Below are 22783 nucleotides of genomic sequence, written 5' to 3'. Positions count from 1 at the left end.
AGTCAGACACTTTGCTAAGTCCTTTCCAGGCATCACCTCTACTAACCTTCACAGCAGTCACTGGAAAGATAAGGAACCTGAGGCTCAGAGAGGTTAGGTCACTGACACACAGACACACAGTGAGGAAGTAGCAGAGTCAGGCTCCAATCCAGGTTGTCTGATTCACAAGTTCTTGCTTAAAGCCACAGCCTTTTAAAATTGTGCCATTTTCTCATCTAAGGGTATATATCCAGTGCTTCGAACAATGCTGGACAAACAGTAGGTGCTCATGTCTACCCTACCATGCATGCTGCCTTCTCTCTCTCCCAGGGTGGAAAGAGAGTGTGCATGAGAGATCTTTAGAGTCCCCGTGTGGGACAATGTCACAGCCTTGCCATAGTCCTCCTAGTACCACTCTCTGTCCCTGACATAAGCTAAAAATTAACCAGCTCAAGAATGAACAGGTATTGAAAGGGAGCGGGGCTGGCACTCCAGGCAGATTCAATCACTTGATGGCTGGCCATGTGCTGCAGGGCGTACAGAGATGAATGAAGTGGACAAGACTCCTGTCCTCATGGAGACGGGCAGTAAACAAGTAAGCAAACTGGTTATAGGTGGTAAGAAGCCTTATGAAAGGAATATGCTGGGGACGTGGGGGAGGCAGGTGGGTGTCATTGACTCTGGCCCTGTACACTATGAATTGCCCCTGTTGGAGATGACTCCCTTCCCTCCTCTTTCTTTTCTTTTCTTCTTTTTCTTTTTTCTTTTTTTCTGAGACACAGTCTTGCTCTGTCACCCAGGGTGAAGTGCAGTGTTGTGATCTCGGCTCACTGCAATCTCTTCCTTCCAGGTTCAAGGAATTCTCCTGTCTCAGCCTCTGGAGTAGCTGTGATTACAGGTATGTACCACTACGCCCAGCTAATTTTTGTATTTTTAGTAGAGATGGGGTTTCACCATGTTGGCCAGGCTAATCTTGAACTCCTGACCTCAAGTGATCCGTCCACCTCTGCCTCCCGAAGAGATGGCATTACACGTATGAGCCACTGTGCTTGGCCCTTTCCCTCCTCTTTTTAACCCTTCCTTTGCTTGACCAACACCTACCCATCTCCCAGGATCAACCTAGAGGTCAGTTTTTTCTGTGATGCCTTTTTGACCCCACAAGGCTGTTTCACGTGCCTCTTTGGACTCACTTTTATTCTAGCATTCAGCAGTTACCACTTACTATCTGTGTGACCTGGGGAAAACTGTCTGTGCCTCAGTTTCTGCATCTGCAAAATAGGTTTCAAAAATTGTACTTTCTACCTTATAAGAAGGTTGTGGCAGTGAATATATAATTTATGTTCACATATGTGAAGCACTTAGAAGCATGCCTAGCACATAGCAGGCTCTGTATGTGTTGGGTGCTTTTTGTGCTGGTTTTATTGTCCCCATTATGACATCTAGTAACATGCCTAGGACACTAGACCTGGATGGCATTTCAGATGCCACCTAATTCAGTGACTCTCAATCCTGGCTTCATATCCGAATGCTCTAGGATGCTCTAGGGAGCCTTTTAGAAACACCAATGTCACCCTCAGAGATTCTTGTTATTTGGGGTGGAGTGGAACTCCAGCATGTGTGGTTTTGTAAAGTTCACAGGTGATTTTAATGTCTAGCCAGGGTTGTGGACCACTGGTCTAGTGCATTCCCTTTTAACAGGTAGAGTAACTAGGTCCTAGAGAAGGGCTTGATTTACTTAGGGCCATGCAGCAAGTCTTGGTCCCTGGCTCTCAGGAGGATTTGTTTTCTGATGTTCCTCCCGCCCCTCTGCTTATGCCTTTGTTTTCACCCCATGGAAGGGCTGTGTGCATCCCCAGGGCTGCCCAGGTGGGAGTGTTGAATGCGTGCCACCTCTGCTCCATCGTTGGGCAGCTGTTAATCTGGCCTGAGAGAGAGACATCTCCGGAGGGATGTCTCTCTCCTCTGCAGCCCAGACACCTGGGCTGGGAGAAGTGCCTGTTGAGAATAATTGCTGGAGAAACAAACACATGGATTCCAGTAACTGGGGGCTGGAGCAGGAGATAGAAAGGTGAAGGCATCCTCCAGTCTCCTGGCAGCCATACTTTATGGCAAGAAGTTTTCAAGGGCCCTTAAGGATGGCTAGCTCTGAGTTGATGGAGCTCCCACCCTCAGGGGTAAAGAGGTGTAGCAGAAATGGCCCTGGAGCCCACAGACCTAAGTTCAAATACCTACTAGCTATGTGGTCTTCCCTCCATAAGCTTCAATTTTGTCCTCTGTCAAATGGGGCTAAATGATGTTGTTATGAGAATGAAATAAGTGTGTGTACCCCAAAAAATTAAAAGTAAAAAAATTAGGTAACCCTCCCCAAAGGAGATAAGTTAATGCATGCAAAGGGCGTGGCAGGTGGTAACTGATCCATAAAAGTTTATTATTAGTAGTAATTACCATTATTTATTGACGGAGCCTCAGAGGAGGACACTGGTTGTTGCTTTATTCAAACCTATTTGGGAAGAAAGAAATCAGTGTGTCTGGGGGGACTTGGGGAGTGTGGTATACAGTCATGGATTTACTCAAAGGAGATTATCCCATCCAATGACTCCTAAGGGAAATTTCTGCTGGGCAGGATACAAGGGGAGTAGTGGCAGTCACCTGTTTTCTTTGATCTTTCTCCCCTAGTTGATAATCAACTCGGTTGTGGACTGGTGTGTGTGTGTGGGTAACTTTTTGGACCCACATAGTGCTTGAAAAAAACAATGAGTTATGAATATTTTAAAATCAGGAGATTTTAAGATGGAAAAATTCAGGCTGTCTTGAAAAATGGGAAGATTTGGCAACTCCGAGCTGAGGTTTCGATCTGGTATTCATCTATTGAGTTCTCCAGTTCCCCACAGTTTTAACCTTGTCTGCTTCCCTCACCTGCCTGTCCCAGGGGGTGTTTTCAGCCCCTGCTCTGGAGGGAAAGAAACAATTTAATTCCACATTGAGGACATTTCCACAGGGCCTTGCAAGGCTCCTGCAGATCCAAGTTGGCTATTTTAGGCTAGCTACTCAATCTTCACCACCATAGCTCAGTCTCAGTTTAGGAAATAGTCATGTTGCTCATTAACAGTCACTGACTACTTTTGGTGCCTCATTATTTTTTAAAGCCGCCATCTCATTTAGTTCCCACAGCAGCCCAGGGAGGTGGCTGTTGCTATCCCATTTTACAGATGAGCAAACCAATCAAGCACCAACAAGGTATATAGTGCTTGCCCAATACCACCTAGCTGGTAATGGCAGGGTCTAGATTTGAATCTAAGTCTTTGGACTCCAAAATCTGTGTCCTTCCTCCCAACCATGAAGAAGATCCCAGAGAAAAAGAGTTCCACCAAAGAACTCTGGTTACTCATTACACATACTGGAGTGCTACAGAGCAAAGAAGTTGACAACCTGGGCTTTGGAGTTAGCCTGCCTGGATATTATCATCGATTCTGGATTCTGTGCTCCTTGGGCAAGTGACTTTGCTTTTCTGGTTTTCTTTTTATTTTTTTGAGATGGGTTGTCTCTCTGTGGCCCAGGCTGGAGTGCAGTGGCGTGAACTCAGCTCACTGCAACCTCTGCCTCCCGGGTTTCAGTGATTCTTGTACCTCAGCCTCCTGAGTAGCTGGGACTATAGGTACCCACCACCATGCCCAGCTAATTTTTGTATTTTTAGTAGGGGTTTAGATGGGGTTTCACCACATTGGCCAGGCTGGTCTCGAACTCCTGACCTCAGGTAATCTGCCCACCTCAGCCTCCCAAAGTGCTGGGATCACAGGCATGAGCCACTGTGCCTGGCTGACTTTGCTTTTCTAAGCCTCAGTTTCCTTATTTGTAAGAAGTTCCTAATACCTACTTTATAGGGTTGGTTGTTGCTGAAGACTAAGATAAGACACATAAAATGCTTCCAAAAAGGTCACCTAAGGCGCCCCATAGATGCTACTAACACACACAGACACACACACACACACACATACATATATATATATCTCATATATATATGATATATATATATTTGGTATGTATACTATACATACAACCAAAAACCCAAAATACTTACACGTTTGTTTGGAAGACTAAAGATGTGAGCTGAGCAGTGTGAACATGTATGACATGCAGCGGGTGCTACTTAAGTCTTCTCTAGCTCCTTGTTTCCCTCCCCACTTTTTACTTCTGAGTATCCCATATAAACAGAGGACACTGAGCCATACATGAGAACACCATACCATGGGACTTTTAATTAGAACAGACACATGTTTCATACAGGCTGAAAAACCAGAAACCCCGGGAAGGTTATGCTTAGCTTTGGAGACCAGAAATCAAGCAAGCCATGGCTGCTGTGTCACTGGGCAGAGGACAGGGTCCCAGGATGCTAGAGGACACAGCAGCTTCTTTCCCTCTGATGTGGATGCTCCAGGCAGAGGCTGTCTGGTCAGGCTGAGCTGGGCTCATGGTGGGTCCTCGGGTTGGGAATTTTCCAGAGGAGATTCGCAGCCTCCAATGTAGAGAAATGGCCCTGGGGTGCACCACGTCCCCTAGGCCAATGTGGTGGATTATGCTAGGTCCTTGGCCAATCATTGCTTGAAGAAATAGCTAAGAATTGGGAGAAAAAATGTACAGTGCGGAGGGAAGTTCTTACAGCATAGGACCCCGGAGAAAAAGCTACCAAGGGAACGTTGGACATTGAGTCAAGCCAATCTGGGCTCAGGGGAGCTTGGGCATGTCAACTCCCCCCTCCTGGGCCTCAGTTTTCTCCTCTGAAAAGTGGCAACATGACCTATGTCACTGGATTGTTTGACCGATTGTACAAAAATATAGCCTGACAATGAACAGTGGTTAAATCCAGAGCAGGGCAAGGTAAGCCCATCTTGGTCTCTCCCGTGATGATTTTGGCTTGGAGAGAAGTTCAAACTAAATACAGAGGGCTTTAACCCAGTATACAAGAGTTATCAAGGTGACAGCAACTTGAGGTCTCCCATATATGACTGTGGGACTCAGCGACTGTGACCTCACTCTGCAAATGAAGTCCAATCCCTGCTTTTTTGTTTCCTTCCTTGGTTGACACCCTTTAATCTACAGTCAGCAGAAGACACAAGGGACAATATATCCAACAGTATGGAGTCCACAGCATCAGAGCTTGGGCCCCCATTTCCTACATCTTGCAGATAATATATAGGACAAACCCCATTTTACAGATGACGAGACTGAGGCTAGAGACCCATTCTATTTCATTCAGACTGACACAAAGGCCAAAGAAACACATAGGAATACCATTGTAGTCTTTTTGACTTGGCTCGTTAGAAGATGAGGCATAGCTTTTCTTGGCCAGAAAGAAAAAGGGTTTACAATTTTTCTTTCTTCATTTTTTTTTTCAAGGAGTTGTGACTTTTTAATAGACGTTGGTTCGTGTGTAAGCATTTTATTCAATTAATTTCCATCTAAATGAGGTTTTCTCAGAGATAACCAGTGTTTTAGTTCCATTTGAGCCTAATTTGTGTGACCAAAGCCTCCATTTCTGCCAACTTCAATTTGCTTGGTGATTCTAGCACTCATTACCTGGGCAGTAATGCCCCTGCTGCAGACAGCAGCACCCGGAGCTGGGAGATGGACCAATTCTCAATAGCAATTCAGGGAAAGAGGTGGTCCTCCTCTTTTCCCAATATTACTCAATAAATAGGAAATAAATTATTAAATAAACCATGTTCTGATGGGGGTCCCCCATCATGGTATTTACAATGCAAAAACAACAGCCATCAAAAGAACTAAACACACACACACACACACACACACACACACACACACGCAACTTTAACTCCAAAAACAACAACCACAGATGGAGGAGAGATGACATTTGTGTCAGTATCATTGGCTCATTGGTGCAGAAGTGAGAACAAGGTTCCAATAAAGCATTGCTCAATGACATTGAATCTAGCAAAAGTTTCTCAGCTAGACTCGGTTGGCCGGTGTGGGAGGAGGCATGTTTGGAGGAATCCTGTTTTTTGACTTGTTTTACTAAGTTGAAAGACGAAATTTTCTGTTCAGCTAAAGGGGAAAGCGGGGCAGGACACATGCGCATGAGACCATTTTGAACATTTGTGAAAAAGAAGAGGGGAAAAGAAAACAGCAGAAGAGAAGATGAAAGTTGGACTGGAGAAGGAAGACAATGTGCTTTCTTTGCCTTTGAGAGCACCCTGAATTTTGGCCTCTGCAAGAAAACCCTTTTGCAAAAGAGGATGACTCTGAGCAAATGAAGTGATGGGGCTCTCTGAGACTGAGACCTTTATTCTAACATCTTAATTTTATTCTGCTTCTGAAAGAACAACTGTCCTTCAAAGAAGGGAAGGAAAGCAGATAGGAATATGGTCAAACCTCAGTGAACCAGAATGTTACTAAGTGGGAGCTTTGAGTTAATTAGCATTGCCTAATTAACTGAAGGGAGATCAAATCTTGCTTTTTGTTTTTACTTTCATAATGGAGAACCTCCTAAAAATGTTTGAGGCTTTTTTCCTTTTCCCTCTGGGTCTTAATGAAGCTCCCTCTGTCTCAGGCGACACTCTCGGGCCTCAGGCCGACATTTTGAATTTTTATCCCCCAAACCCCTCCTTTTCACAGAGGTGGGAACTTTGCCCTGGGGAAAGGGAGCAATGTATCCAGTTTCTGTCATCCAGCGCACTTCCATAGCAGGAAGGTCAAAAGCTTGGGATGCATGGTCCTTGACCTTAAGCCACATCCCCCTCCCATTTTGGAAGTTGGTTTTTGAGATAAATCCTCCCCACGAGCAGCATCCTGGTGATCTGTCATATTCCTTGGAAGCAGAAGGTAATGAGGGTGAAATGGGCGAAGGAACAGCAATACCAGGAATGGGAGGTTCTGGTTAATCAAGGTTACCAGTGCCTCAGCAAGCACACTGTTTTTGGATAGGAAAAAAAGGAAATGTAGAAGAAAGTAGAGAAATACACTGAGAGAGAGAGAGAGAGAGAGAGAGAGAGATTTTCCAGAAGCAGGCATCTAAGCAGCCTTCTTGTAAACTTCCTCCAGGAAAGGGGCACTCCCTTGTTTTGGGTTAGGGCTGGGTAGTCACATTGCCAGGGAAACAACCAGGGATGTTGCAAAAGTCTCACCAAACCCAAAGCTGGACCAGACAAGCTGGCAATTGCAAGGCAGTGGACAGTGACTTTGGAAAGGGCAAGAGCTGTCTCCGGCCAGCAGACAGAAGACACTGCCAGTTGGTCAGATAAGCAGAACTGATGACCTTTGGATTCTGGGCCCTTCCAGGATGGGTTTGGAAATGACCTTCTTGGCAGGGTCCTGTGGAACATCTGGCTGCTCCTTCCACCATTTCTTTTCTCTAATTTTAGAAATAGCTTTGTGCTTTCCCCTGATGGAACAGCAAGATATCATAGATAAAGGCTTTTGCTTTTGGGTTGGTGGTTCTCAAGCAAGATGGCTGACGCCTTTTCCCAAGGTAGCCTTCAGATCTCAGGGGAATGCAGAGAAATTAGGTACTGTGGAGTGGAAGCATGTGTAACATACATGAAACCAACTAGGTGTGCTCAGAGAAGCTAGGGAGTGATCTTGCTATGTGCCTTGGAGTGAGGGTGAGATCAAGGTGCATCTTCCCTCAGTCAGCTCAATTTCTGCCTCCAGTCTCATGGTGTGAGCACCTTGTCAACCCCAAGTGCAATTCCAGTAATAAACTAGACGTCATTTTTATCCACCATAGCCCTCAAAATACAAGACAACTACGTCAGTAAGTACTCAACTGAAGCCTCATCAGTCTGCTAGGAGATAGCACATCTGTCTCCAATCTGGTGCCTCCCTAAGGGACGTTCACAAGAGATTTCGACTTTGTGCAGCCTTGGCCCCATTTGCCAACTTTCGACTCCAACCCCCATCTAAGTTGCAACTCCACTGTGTCAATTCATCACTGTAGCTCATAAGCCTCTGGGCTGTTTGCATCTTTTTGATACCCCTGTGAGGTACCTGGGGGACAGGAGGCTGGGGCACATGCCTGACTCTCCTGGACACTGGGTTAAGCAATGAATTTTGGGACTGATGTGCCTCCTTCTGGGCCAACTCCAGGGTGTTCCAGGCTTAGAGCCTTCAGGGAGAAAGCCAATAGCCCACTCACCTTTGGCCTCTCAAATCCCATCAATAAAAACAGCAGAAAAGGGAGATACACAAAAATAATTTAGGAGATCCCCCCAACACACTCACACACGCACACACACACACACACACACACACACACACACACCCCTGTATAAATAAATAATTCAATACTGCTAATGGCGAGAGAGACAGTCATCACATAAATAAATAAATAAACAGATAAATAAATAAATAAAAAAGGTTTGCTAGGAGCCCCAGGCAAAATGGTCCCCTAGAGTTGTCTCGATGAAGGCAGTCCGAACGCGAGGCTCTGATGCCTCTCACAGCTGTCCTGCTAAGATTTTTGGTGGCTCTGGGAAGCCTTTGTCTCCATGGAGGGAGACTGAAGTCCAGTCTGGGTTCCTGGGCAGGGATGAGGGTTATTTACAGTGGCTGTACATGCCCTCCCCGGGGCACCTGCCCCTGTCCCAGGCACCTGCCATCCGGCCTTCTGTGGTGACAGCACTGGCATCCATTAGTCTTTGTGGGCGGGGCTTAGGTCTCGGCCAGAGGCCCGATATAGGGAAGCCAGGTCGTCCACTGCTGCCCGGGTCTCTCGCTCCTCTCTTCTGATAGAGGAAGGGCTGTCGTGGTGGTGGTTGCCTTGCAGTCTCAAGCCCCATGGATTAATAGGATGGGAAAGATTGGGTAGACGAGATGTCACTGCTTCCAAGAAAAAGGACTATTTTCCAAATGTTTTCCCTGGGGTGGGAGGGATAAAGAATGTTTGGCCCCTGCTTCCCCATAACCCAAAATATCCAAAAGCTGGGACTGGTCCTCTCTCCCTCGCTCCCTCCATGCCCTGTCCTGCTGCTGTTGCCACCACAAACTTGAAACTCACCCACAAGCCTCCGGAAAGCCAGTCAGCTGGTGAGGGGGATGCCCAAGAGTTTATTTTAAGGATCTTATTCCTCACCTCCCTGTTCTTAGCGCCTTCTGTGGATGAAGCAGCTGGTGGTATCTGTGTATCGGAGATCAGCTTACCCTCTCTGCCCAGCCCCAGCCAGGGGCGACTTGGGGTGAGGGCAGAAATAAAGGTGGGTCTTTCCCAAGCTGACAAGAAACCTCAGAAGTCAGCAGGAGCCCAAGACGTGGCACATCCAAGCCCCTCTCCCTGGCACCCTGGATTCGGGTCTTTTCCCCCAAACCTGAGCCACTGTGCCCCATCCTGGCAAAATTCCTGAGAGGCAAGGGGAGTGGCTTAAGCTGAAGGGTGGGTGGGTAGGTGCCAGGCTGCACTGGGTGGCATCCAGGGCGTGGCAGCCTGGGCAGAGGGGAGGGGGCTGGCAGGCGCCAACCCGAGGGTAAGGCCAGACTGGCTGGCGCTGGGGCCTGGCAACCGGCCATGGCACTGGGGAATGTTCAGCAGATGGTCCCGTGGAATTAAGTTGGTGCCAGCTAGTGGGGCTGAGGCATATTTGGGAAGTGGGGCTGGAGACCAACCTGTCCTGACTCTTCCACTATCTCCTTTCTTGTGAGGTTGCAGGGCCCCTGTGAACAGCCAAGAGGTGTTTTGTGCCAGCCATGCAGTGGCCTCTCCACAGCTGGGATCTGCTGGGATCTGTCCCCTTACCATGCTGAGATATTGGGAGCAGCAGACTGACCCCTTCCTTTTTGCTATCTATCGTCTTAACCATCTCCTATCTCCTGACACCTCCCACCAAGTCAAATGTCCATGTCTGGTGTTCAAGGATATCCCTTCTTCTAGGACCCAAGTGTCTTCCAGCCTTTGCTCTGGCCTGTTTGAGGAACTTAAAGGCCTGACCCCCTTATCTTGAACCTGAACTGCCATTGGTCTCCTCCTTCACCTGTCCCCGACATGGGGGTCCATCCACGTGCAGCCATGAGGTTGGACGAGGGGAGCATCCGGGGAGGTGAAGAGAATTACCACGGGCCTCCTGTGAGCAGTGGAGAAGAACTGTCTCCACATTTTCCTGGCCAGAGCTCAATTTTTGAGTCACAGACCCATTGCTTCTTACAAAACCTTGAGGTTTTCTTTCCTTTTTTCTTTTTTTGTGCCACAAGATGATGGTTCTCTCCATATGCCCAGGCCTGAGCTGGGCCCCAGGGTGGTGCTGGTAGAGGCTCCTAGCAGGTTGATCTAGAGAGTGAAGCCCCCGTACCCTCTTCTCCTCTTCCCCTAGGCAAGCAGGAAGGACAAGGTATAGGAGCCCTCACTATCTGTCACCAAGGAGAAGGCGGTGAGGGCAGGTGGTTGGGGGAGGCTGGCAGCGCGAAGGGGCCCCCAAGGGCAGCTGGCTCAGGGGCACTTAGCGCCTTGTGCTGGAGTAGCTGTCTGCTGAGCTGTAGCTCCGGCTCCGGCTCCGGCTCCGGCTCCTGCTCCGGTTCCGGCTCCGGCTGCGGGAGCCCAGGCTAGGGCTGCGGGAGCTAGAGCTGCTGCTTGTGCGGGTCCGGCTCCGGGTCCGGCTCCGACTCCGGCTCCGGCTCCGACTCCGGCTCCGGGAGTAGCTGCGGCTGGCCGAGCGGCTACTGCTGCTGCTGTACCAGGAGGAGGTGCTGCTGAGGCTGCCGGACGAAGAGGGGCTGGGCCGATAGTAGGGGATGGGGCGTTTCCGGGCACTGCAGAGACCAGCGAGACGAGGGATGAGGCCGGTCCCTCCCTGCCTCCCCGCAGCGAGCCCCAGTCTTGTCCCAAGGGAAACCAGTATCCTCCCTTTCCCCAGTTCCTTAGGAAAAAATACTCCCTTTCCACTTCTCTTGCAGTCCTGAGAACACATTAAAGTAAAAGTCTCAGCTTAGTGCTAATATATCTTGAAAAATTATTATCTCACTTTTTTCTTCCCACCAATAAGCAAGCCTGGAGCTCACAGCCTCCAGCTTGCAACAGAATCTACATCTAAACTTTAATCATAGTTTTGTTTAGCTATTTTTACTTTTACTAGAACCATCTATTTATGGCAAAAGAGGCTAATTTTCCATTTACTGTACTGTATCAAGTTTCCTTTAGAAATAAATGTATGAACCTTTGAAAAGGGTCATATCTATTTAAAGAAAATTAAGAATAGTACGGTTGATAAACAGGCAAGGCATACGTGGTCAAGATACTGGTGAATGACTGAAGATTGGAAAACACTGAATGGGTTAATCAAGATAAATAATTTGAGATTGACTAAAGAAACTAGACAGCCATTTGGAAATGCCACTCTCTATCTTAGCTTTCCTCTAAGTTGACCCTAAAGATAATAATAACACCAACAACTTGTATTTTGTGCTTATTATCCTGGCCACTTATTAGCTGTGTGACGTTGGATCAAGGGAGTAGGTTTAGAAATTATGCTAGGAATTATATTGTATTGTGTTATATTATATTAATTACATTTTTTCAGACAAGGTCTCGCTCTGTCACCCAGGTTGGAATGCAGTGGTGCAATCGCAGTTCACTGCAACCTCCACCCCACCGGCTCAAATGATCCTCCCACCTCAGCTCCCAAGTAGATGGGACCACAGGTGCACACCACCATGCCTGACTAGTGTTTCGTATTTTTGGTAGAGACAGGGTCTTGCCATATTGCCTAGGCAGGTCTCAAACTCCTGAGATCCAGCAATCTGCCTGCCTTGGCCTCCCAAGGGTTTAGGAATTCTTTACAAGTGGAGGCAGGGTGCCCTGTGGGATATTTGAGAAGGGTACTCCATCACCCCAGTCTTGCTATCTGAGACACACGTTCTTTTTCCTCCTCCTGGTCATCTCCAGGGAGGATCCCTGATTCCTCAGTCCAGCCTCTGGACTCAGTGGCAGACGCTTGGAAGGCCAGCAGGAAGAGCCCAACCCAATCTTAGGGTAGCATTCAACCATTCTCCCAGCTTTCAAGGCCTGAGAAATTTGCTTGCACTCACTCTGCTAGAGCTTTTCTCTTCCGAGGCCTTGCCTGTTCCAGGAAAGGTATCCACCTATTCTGACCAATCAACAATGGCATATTGTGTGCTCTGCATTTAAGTTTACAAAGCTCGTTCATATCTTTTTGCCCCTTTTCATTTCATCCTCATAATTCTGGGAGTTATTTCCTCCAATATCTCATGGATGAGAAAACTGAGACTCAGGAAGGTAAGAGGTTTTCCTAGATCACCTGGCACATCCAGGATTCCACTCCACATCCAGTGCTCTCTGACTTATCCACCGTGGCTCCCTCTAGGTTCCTTTGGCACCTAAGCAATCCTATTTGCCCTCTCCACACTTGGTTCAAGGTATAATTACGTATAGGTTTATTTAAGCCTGACAGCTGAGTGTACAGGTCTGAGGGTAGAGGTCTGTCTCTACTGCTCCGGTTCCACCCCCAGGCCAACGTCCCGCCACATTGCTTTGGCCTCCATTCCCTGGACTAACTCCACTCTCTCTCCCAGCTCCGCCTCCCCGGCCCCAGCTCCACCCTCAGGCTTTGGCCACACCCCCAGGCCACACCCAATCCTTAAGGCTGGCCCCGCCTCCTTCTTGCAGGTCCTGCTGGTTGAGCTGGGAGACTAAGTCCCAAGGCTTTGAACAGACATAATTTCAACGATGTTGGGGTTGGGGGTCGCACAATCCTGAATCCCAGCCCCAAGAAGGGCTAGGGAGAGCCCGAGGCTCGAATGAGGAAGAATGGGAGTAGGAACGAGGGTGAAGATGGGTCCCGCTTTCCCCCTGGCCTCACCTGGTTATCCTCCGGGCCTCCAGGTGGCTCGGAGAGTCTCTCCGGCGCTTCCTCATGGGCGAGTAGGACCGACGTCTCCGACGCGCTCGCTCGCGCTCCCGCTGCTGCGAGTCCTTCTCACTGTATTTGGGATCCCGCTCCCTGAAGGGGCGCGGGGGGTTACTGGGGAGCTGGGGCTGGGCTGAATTTTTTGCGTGAGCGCGTGGGAGAGGGACACTCCCTTTCTTTCCCACCGGACTGGGTCAGGGGATGGGGTCTGCACGTTGCCGCAAGGGAGACCGGAGGGAGGATGATGGGGCTGCGGGAAGAGTCTGCGAGGGTTGTTAGTACCGTAGGGGTGGGGACTGGGCGTGTGCAGGGGTGCCAGCATTTGCAGGTGGGCATCACAGCGGTGCAGGTGCTGCAGGGGTGAGGACGTGAATGTTACGCGGGCCCTGGTGCATCGGTAAGAACTGAGTATAGGGATGGTCGGTAGAGGCTGAGAGTTGGGGATATGAATTCTGGGGTATGTCTGTGGGAGTGTTTGGGCTGGAGACGTTAGGAAACAAGGGTATATTTGGTGCCTCGCTGCCACTCCTGATTGGACAAAGGGAACTGTAAGAATGCTGAGTCAGGGTCAGACCTAGAGGAGGAAGGCCCGAGAACGGGGAGGCGGGGCCAGAGAGGAGGATCGGAGCAAAGGGGGTGGGGCCTTGGACGGGCCTAATTTAAGGGGCGGGGCCAGCGCCTCCGGGCGGGGCATTACCTGCTGGGGCTGTAGCGGGAGTAGCTGGGGCTGCGGCGGGACCGAGAGCTTCTGCTGGGCGGGCTCCTCTTGCCAGACTTGGAGGAATAGCTGGGAGAACGGGAGTAGGACCTGGGGGAGAGGTAACAGCCTCTGAGGAGCCTGCTGAATGTCCGCCTGGGTTGTCCGAGACGGCTTCCGCGCGTCCCTGGGCAGTGACCTTTTTCTTTCTGGAAGCCAGGCAGAGGAACTGGGCCCCGATCAAAGAATGAAAGTCCCTCCCCACTGGGTGGTTAATAATGATACCAACAACTTCTATTTTGTGCCTACTATCCTGGCCACTTACTAGCTTTCTTAGGGTTAGGTACTATTATCAATTTCTTTTTTGCAGAGGAAAGCTGGACTCCCTGAATTTATGGGCTGATTCGTTTGGATAGAATCTTCCAATTTCTGAGATTTCATGTCTCATTCTGCTACATTATTATTCTACATGAGGCAGTCAAGCAATTACCAATAGCTATTGAAACTGGGTAGCAGAATGCAAAAATGGCCATAATTTTTCTTCTCCCAGTGTCCACATCCCCTGCAATGTGACTTTGCAGCTCCTTTCACTGAGAGGAATACCCTTGAACCTGTACTGGTCTTGTGACTTGCTATGGCTAATAGAATAGCAGAAGGGATGCTAATCACTTGCACAATACTGCGCTCTCTCTTGGAATTCTGCCAACACCATGTGACCAAACCAAGACAGGCCTGCTTGAGGAGGAGAGACCACATGGAGCAGAGATGAGTCAGCTGGGGCCTTTCAAACCCTCCAGCCCCCAGCCAACCCACCAGCCAACCCAATCAAAGGCATATGAGTGAGCTCAGTGAGATCAGAAAAACCATCCAGCTGAGCCCAGACCAACTGCTGATCCACAGGATCAGGAACTAAGTAAGCACTTGTTTTAAAGATGCGAAGTTTGGGGATAATTTTTTATGCAGAAGTTAATTGATACACATTAGCTCATTCTCATGCCAATAGCAGCAATAATAACTGATACTCATTATGTTCTGTATACTGTTCTAAGTGCCTTATAGTCCTCAGAACAATCCTTTCTGGTAAGAATTGCTATTTTTTCATATTGCAGATGGGAAAACTGAGGTTCAGAGAAGTTAACTGACTTTCCCAAGGCCACCAGCTAGAAATGGGCAAAATGAGTATTCAAACCTAAGTTCATCTGACTTCTCTCCCCCATTGGTCAAAGGACCTCTGCAATTAACTAGTTTCCTAAGGAGAAAGGTGCTGCAGAGCAAAGGTCAAAACCACACTCACCTTTTTTCAGAAGAGGTGGATCGGCTTTGAGTGTACCTGGGGGAAGCCCTGGGATTTGGGGATCGGGATGAGTGACTGGAGGATCGGGTGCTGGCATAGGAGGAGCTGCGGGAGCACCCTTTCATGGGTGAACCTCGGGCTGTGGATGGGACCAAACTGGACTTCTTCACTTCGGCACATTCCAGACACGGTGACTGAAATCCCCTGCAGGAGGGAAAATGTCCATGAGCACCGACTGCCCACTACTCTGGGAGCATCTTGCGTGAATACCTCCCTACCTTGGCTTAGGCTGTGGTGCTCTCATAGAACCCTCCTTGCCCCTTTTCCCATCTATTCTCTCTGGAAAGATTTCCCAGGCCACATATGTTAGAGGAGTAGAGAGAGAAGATGCCTTAAAAGTAGACAATTCAGGTTAACATTTCCTCAAGTGTGAAACACATACCACTGGGGCCACAAGTGGAGTATTTTAGGATGTCATCAGGCATGGGCATGATGGTAAGTAACATCTTATTACATGGTGAGAAATTTATTCCCTGTCTAGTCTTTCTCTGTCCTTCTGATTACATTAATGAGAAAGCCCCCATTGGGTGCTAGTCGGTTTGTAACACCTCTCTAACACTTTGTAATCTCTGTAAGAGGGAGAAGCACACCTCAGACTCAGCCTTGGGTAGGCAACTACAACTAGTAGGATTAAATCCATTGTTTTAATCGTATGTATTTTTATAGGTACTTTTTCTTTAGGATATGTGATTCTTTTTTTTTTTGGTTTGTTTGTTTGTTTTGAGACAGAGTCTCGCTCTATCACCCAGGCTGTAGTGCAATGGCGTGATCTTGGCTGACTGCAACTTCCGCCTTCCAGGGTCAAGCAATTCTCCTGCCTCAGCCTCCTGAGTAGCTGAGATTACAGGCACGTGCCACCATGTCCAGCCAATTTTTGTATTTTTAGTAGAGATAGGGTTTCACCATGTTGGCCAGACTGGTCTCAAACTCCTGACCTCACATGATCCACCTGCCTTGGCCTCCCAAAGTGCTGGGATTACAGATGTGAGCCCCCGTGCCCGGTCAAGGACATTTGATTCTAATTTTCTATTTCAGATAGTAATGTAATTTTCCTTTTACTTATATATTAAAAAATGAGTTTATTAAAGTAAACAGGAATATCAGTAGTACGTGGATATGGTAAAAATCAAGATGACTTGTTGTTGGTTTGGTTTTGGGAGATTTTGATGTCACTCATTTTGCAGATGGAGGACTTGAGACCTCCCAAAAGACAGAGGCTTCAGGATTATCAGAAGGTTAGGGTGCTGTCTTCTGTACTCCCACCCTGCCTAGGGCCAGGCTGACCTCCGTTAGGTGCTCAGTGAAGGCATATTTATTTGGATTGGACCAAGAATCAAGTTCAAATCACATTAATATGGTTTTCAAGGCTCACGATGACCTGGCCCCTGCTCACCCCTCCGATCTCAGGTCTTGACTCTTTCCTCTCCTGATTCCAGCTGTCTTAGACTACTTGTTCCTCCTGAAATATCCCTATTCTCTTCCTTGTCTCCCGGCCTCAGAACATTCTGCCTGTCTGCAAACCCTCTCCCATTCCCTCTTCATCTGGCAACTCCTACTTACGATTCTGGCTTTAACCTGACCTCACCCTTTCTGGAAAACCTTGCTTGACACCCTCTGTCCCCTGTCTGGATTGGGTGACCTCCAATGTGTTACCACAGATCTTAGTTCCTATGTTTCCCCCATCCCTATAGACTTACTTAGTCTTATACTTGTTCGCTGTCTCTTCTGTCCCAGATATTGAGCTCCTTGGGTACAACTCCCTGGGGACCTTTTCAATGTTCAGAGAATTTCACAAGTGTCATTTCATTCCGAACAACCTTCTGAAGTTGACGCTATTATTTATTTATTTAATTTTTGAGACACTCTCACTCTGTCGCCAGGCTGGAGTATAGTGGCATGATCTCGGCTGACTGCAACCTCCACCTCCCGGGTTCAAGCAATTCTCCTGCCTCAGTCTCCCGAGTGGCTGGGACTACAGGTGTGCACCACCACACTCAGCTAGTTTTTGTATTTTTAGTAGAAATGGGATTTCACCATGTTGACCAGGATGGCCTTGATCTCTTGACCTCATGATCCGCCTGCCTCAGCCTCCCAAAGTGCTGGGATTACAGGTGTGAGTCACTGCACCCAGCAACCAATGCTATTATTACCCCCAAATTTACAGAGAAGTATCAGAAGGGTTTGTTATTTGCTCAACACCACCCAGAGCCCCAAACCCGGATCTGTGCAGCTCCAGAGCCCACACCCCTCCCACCTCACCAGCTCCCCACCTTCAGTGCCTATGGTTCCTTTGATTTAGAGCTGATGTCTCTTCTACTCAGTCCATATTTATTGAGCCCTCTCTGCTCATAAGTGGCATGACATAAATAGCTGTGGACTCAACCATCATTTATATTTCAAAGTGAAAGGCTGGGTCTAAATTATTTAATTTGGCTGTCCATGGAGATCAAATTAAACAGGTAACTGCTAGATGTCTCTCAGGCTTTAGTTTCTTTTTGGGGGATTTATTTGTATTTGAATCCTGGTGCTACCACTTATTAACTGAGTTTCTCAACCACTCTGAGCCTCAGTTTCCCCATCAGGTAAAAAAAGGGTTACAAATAGTACTATCCCATAAAAGTTTTGAGGAGCTGAGGAAGATTATTTCTGGAAAGCATTTGGCAGTGTACCTAGCATGTGATTTGGGCTCAATGAATATGAAGTGCCGCTATTATTGTCGTTGTTACTGCTATTTCAACTTTTCCTGCATAATAGCACTGCAGTATATCAGTAAACATGTGTCCTCCTCCTCCCTTCTGGGAACTTCACTGCCTGTTCTTGGAGGCACTGATATTCGCTCTGGCCCAGCTCAGGTTCTCAGTCAAGCATGGGTGTGGGCTGAGGCCAGGGATGACCTGGGGCAGGCAAAAGGGAAGACTGTTCTGCATGTGAATGTCAAGCTGTTTGTCCAGGACTGAAGTGGGGTATGTGTTAGGGACAAAGAGTACTCTGTCTTTGAAGAAGCTGTTAGCTGCTTCAGTGCTAAGGCTTTAGTCATCTTTTGAAAATCTTGGCTACATGGAACAAAGGCAAACTCCCACCCTCAGAAGTAGAAAAACCTCACCGTTAGCATGACAGAGGGCATCAGCAAAGCTTTTCCACCCCTCCTGCACCTGTGCATCTGCCCCATTAATTATAAGCTCCTGAGAAAAAGGAGACTGTTCCATTTTATATCCCCAGCACCAGGCTGAGTGTCTGGTAGAGAAGACTTGCCTGATAAACAAGTTGAGGAATAAATAACAGAATGAATGGTACAGACTAAGTGATCAGCAAATTTTAGTAGCTATTATGATGACAGTACTCTCAGTAATTAGCATTTTGTTGTGATTTCTTGAGTGAGAGAGTAAGCGGGTGACGAAATAGAATTACAACTGGCTCATATGCAACTGTATGGAAGAATTTTCTGCAGGAAAACTGTATCTAGTGAGTGTGTTAAGATGGGTAAAAAAATGAAGAAGTCTCAATGTTCTCTGATATGTTGATAAATTATACTATGGTATATCTGTATCTATAATTAATAAACTTTATTTTTTAGAGCAGTTTTAGTTTCATAGCACAATTGAATGGAAAGCACAGGGAGCTCCCATACATTTCTTGCTGCTACACACGCACAGCCTTATTCCCCACTATCTGCATCCTCCACCAACGTGCTCCATTTGCTACAATCGATGAACCTCCGCTGACACATCATTATCACCCAGAGTCTATAGTTCACATCAGAGTACCCTGTTGGTGTTATACATTCTATGGATTTGGACAAATGTATAATGACAGTTATCCACCATTGTAGTATCACACAGAGTAGTTCCACTGCCCTAAAAATCCTCTGTGCTCTGCCTATTCATCCCTCCCTCCCCTCACCTTCTGGCAACCACTGATCTTTTTACTTTCTCCATAGTTTTGCCTTTTCCAGAATGTCATACAGTTGGAGCCATGCAGTGTGCCACCTTTTCACATTGGCTTCTTTCACTTAGTAACATGCATTTACGTTTCCTCCATGTCTTTTCATAGCATGGTACCTCATATCTTCCGAGCACTGAATAGCATTCCATTGTCTGGACATATCACAATTTATATATTCACTCACCTACTGAAGGATATCCTGGTTGCTTCCAAGTTTTAGCAATTACAAATAAAGCTGTTGTAACATCCAAGTGCAGGTTTTTATGTGGAGATAAGTTTTCAATTCATTTGGGTAAATACTGTGATATGTTCTTAAATGACAGTGACTTACAGTGAATTTAATGTTAGACTTTCTTTCTTTTTTTCTTTTGAGATGGAGTTTCACTCTTGTTGCCCAGGCTAGAGTGCAATGGTACAATCTCGGCTCACTGCCACCTCCGCCTCCAGGGTTCAAGCCATTCTCCTGCCTCAGCCTCCCGAGTAGCTGGGACTACAGACATGCGCCATCACACCCGGCTAATTTTGTATTTTTAATAGAGACGGGGTTTCTCCATGTTGGTCACGCTGGTCTCGAACTCCCGACCTCAGGTGATCCGCCCGCCTTGGCCTCCCAAAGTGCTGGGATTACAGGCGTGAGCCACCACGCCCTGCCAATGTTAGACTTTCTTCTAAGATTATTAGTAAAATTGTCATCTGCTTTTCTGCCTGCCTAGCCTCCATCTCTTCTGATACCAATGACCTGGCTTTTCCTGTAGAGGAATGTGGGAAGGTTCTGCTCATTAGCCCTAGTGATGGCATGTGACACATTCTGGCCAAGAGCATATCATCCCCTGGGACAGTGATGGGCAGATGACCTAAGCTGGGCCAAACAGAACCAATGAGCACCTGCCCTGGTGTTTTGCTGAAATCTTTGAGAAAGAAGCACTGTTCTCCTGTTGGCTGGCTAAACCGATAGAATGTTAGCTGCTTGGCATATTTGACAATGTTTTGGGAGGATCTGCTTGAGAATAAGGCCGGTAGAATGAGGAAGCAGAATAAGAGATGTAATGAGAAAGACAGATTTCCAGCAACATGTTTTTGAGCCCCTGAATCCAGCTGTACCTGAAGCTAGTGCCACTAGCGTTTTAAAACAATTAAGCCAGTCTGAGTTAAGTTTTCTCTCTGTTACAAATAAAAGAATCTTGGGGGTGGAGTGGGGGAGGCTGGCATGAGAGCATGAGAAGGTGGAGCTAAGGTGGGACACTCTCTATCCCCCACCCCGTGCGGTGCACTGACCTTGACTCTCTGCCCCTGCTGGTTGGGGAGAGATTCTCCAACATGGCCCCCTTGTTCTGGGGTGAGGAGGTGGTGAAGGAGTTCCCTGAATCAGAGGTGTTGCCACTGTTGAGCTCCCGGCTCTTGCTCAAGCCCCCGCTGGGGCTCCCCTTCTCCTGGCCCCGAGACCGGGCTGAGCTGGTTTGCGTGGAGGGTGGCGAGGACGTGTCATTGCCTGAGTCGTACTCCTGGGAACGTCCTCGCGAGGTGGTGAGCGGGCTGGCTGTTTTGGTAAAGAGGTCAGCAGCAGACCCCGACCCAGTGATCTGAAAGCAAAAAGACCCGTTGGACACTGCTGAGCGCTGGGCCCATGGGCTGTGTCTAAATAACCAAGAAATGTTTACCGTCATGATGCACTGTAACGAAAGGAAAGAGAGAGATAGGAGAAGAAAGAAGAGACGCCAAAAAACAAAAGCACAAATTCCTGAAAGAATACCACAGAAAGGAGATTTTTTTTTTTTTACCCCCTGCTAGGATAACTGGAAGATTTAGGTATCATGCAGAGAAAAAGCATGCGATTCAGGTTAAACAAAAGAAAAAGGAAATTATACAAAATTTAATTTCTAATGAATTAAACAAAAGAGTCAACTCAATAGAAAGGGGGTGTAAACACCCTTAACTCAACCTAAAACAATAATAAAAAATAAAGGAAAGGGAAGGGGAAAAAGAAATGGAACTATGGGCCTGAAAAAATATATCTTGGAAATTAAAAATAAAAGCAGGTAAAGCCAAAATTTTAAACTTCAACCAAATCTTCAATTAATTTAACAATTTTTGATTTTGAAAAGAAAAAGTTGCCTGAATAGAACCCTAAACAAATATCACATGGGGAAAAGAAATGAAATAAAGATGAGAGTTTGTTTTTGTTTTTTTAAATATAAAGTCAAGGTCGCAAACTGACATTTTAGCAGTTTTCAACTAAAGGGGAAAAGAAAGGAGGGGACAAAAAAAAATGGAAGTCAAATAGTCTGACCAAAAATAAATGAAAAAAAGGGTCTCTATAGATATTTGTGTGTGTCCTTTTCCCCTTGTAGAAGGTAGCTAAGGCTCTTGAGTGGCTTCTAATAAATTCTCTCATGTCTTTGCGGATTATATCCACTTACCAAGCAAGAACTCCTCCTTTAGTAGGTAGGTAAGGTGTAAGAGAAAGGGAAGAGCGGGCAACGTGAGTCCATCATTAGAGTCGCAATTGACAAGAAAAAACACACACCTTTCTGCACATCCTCAAACTTGGCCCTGAACTTTGAGTTTTGGTTTTTTTTAGTGCCCTTGACAGGTGGGGGCATCAATTCTGTTTGGTTTTGTCATAAAGGGGACCTAACCTAGCCACCCTAATCAATCCCTTAGGGCCCAAGTTGGAGCAGGAAACCCTTGTGGAATATGCCAATGGCAGCTAGAGTATTGCATCTACTACCTAGGTGTGAATATCGAGGGGGCACGAGGGAGGGAGGATGCGAAACAGAGGGCTTTGGAACGGGCTTGGAGATTGGGCTTTGGGGTGACTGGGAATAAAGAGGGGCCCCCAGAACCCTGTCTAGGGCTGATCTAGGACCAATGAAGGAGTAAAGGAGGCGATGGAAAGCCAGCACTTGGGAAGGTGAGCACACTTTTAGAAGCAGGATGGTGGGCGGGGTGGGGAGTGAGGGGCGGTTTCTTTAAACATTCAGACCTGTTGTGGCTGGGATGACACAGTAAGTTTGATGCTGGCCTCTGCCAGCAGTACCACGCTTAGCTGCGGATGGGAGGGACCCCTGCCCTGGGCCTCCTCCAGAGATAACCATCCCTAGGGGATGAGAAATCTGGGGGACCAAGAAGGCACTCCCTTAAGACTACGGCCTGCCTCAACCACTCTCTGGATACCTGAGATCCCAGAATTCTCTGTTTAAATGACTCCTATGCCCCTTTCCAGGTCTCTGTAGGCCTCATCCATGGATCCATTCTCCTGCAGGGAGAGTATGCTTCAAGTGTCCACACTCCTAGGTCCAAGGGTAGCTGTTTGGACAGAACTTGGATGTTCAGGCTGAGGGGTCTATATGCATGCGTGTAAGCCCCATCATGGTGCTGGATGTGCCAGATTCAGGGAGAGAAAGGGATAGTTCCGGGGCCAGATTCTCCCCCGACTGCTATGTCACATCCTGGCACTCTGAAATGGTCCAAGATTCTAAAATCATAACTAACTTTCAGATCATTTTGAAGGTATGTTTACCAAGATAACAGAACATATTTTATTAAGTTTGCTGACTTATTTTATGACCATTTAGACATCTAATATATGGATCTTCTTCTATAACTGCTCTGACCTCACAAATGTTAGGGCAGGCTTCACCATAAACAGCCTACTCTTTCTCCCAACTTTATCTTGTGCATCTTGGCCCTAAAGGAGGGGGCGCTTCTGGAATTTCTTAAGAACCATTTCTGCCTTCTCAGCAATTGGTCATGTGGGTGAAACACAGACACGTTGGAACTATGAGAATAGCATAACTCCAGCGCTCAGGATGTCAGCTCCTGGGGCCGGGGAAGCAGGGATTCCTTTGTAGACTCTCCCAGGAGGCTTTGCACACAGGCAAGGTGATAGTCTAGCTTTAGCAAGTTCTGTCCAGCACAGCTGCCATTTTACCTCCATGGCACCTTGGA

At 47.4% G+C, this 22783-nt stretch overlaps 1 protein-coding gene across 1 annotated transcript in view; it reads right to left on the bottom strand.

Moving 5' to 3' along the window:
* Positions 1 to 4209: 4209 nt before the first annotated feature.
* The window catches only part of SRRM4 (serine/arginine repetitive matrix 4), a 177534-nt gene continuing 158960 nt past the window's right edge, over positions 4210 to 22783 (bottom strand). The window contains exons 9-13 of the mRNA XM_008004893.3: positions 20111 to 20415; positions 14834 to 15037; positions 13540 to 13650; positions 12795 to 12935; positions 4210 to 10728 (exon numbers count right to left, since the gene is read on the bottom strand). Of these exons, the coding sequence (XP_008003084.3) occupies positions 10419 to 10728; positions 12795 to 12935; positions 13540 to 13650; positions 14834 to 15037; positions 20111 to 20415 (1071 nt within the window). The 3' untranslated portion in view covers positions 4210 to 10418. The remainder of the gene's footprint in view (positions 10729 to 12794; positions 12936 to 13539; positions 13651 to 14833; positions 15038 to 20110; positions 20416 to 22783) is intronic.

The sequence above is a fragment of the Chlorocebus sabaeus genome, chromosome 11 (genome assembly GCF_047675955.1).
Source record: "Chlorocebus sabaeus isolate Y175 chromosome 11, mChlSab1.0.hap1, whole genome shotgun sequence".
Lineage (NCBI taxonomy): Eukaryota > Metazoa > Chordata > Mammalia > Primates > Cercopithecidae > Chlorocebus > Chlorocebus sabaeus.
This window is presented reverse-complemented; position numbering and strand designations above follow the sequence as displayed.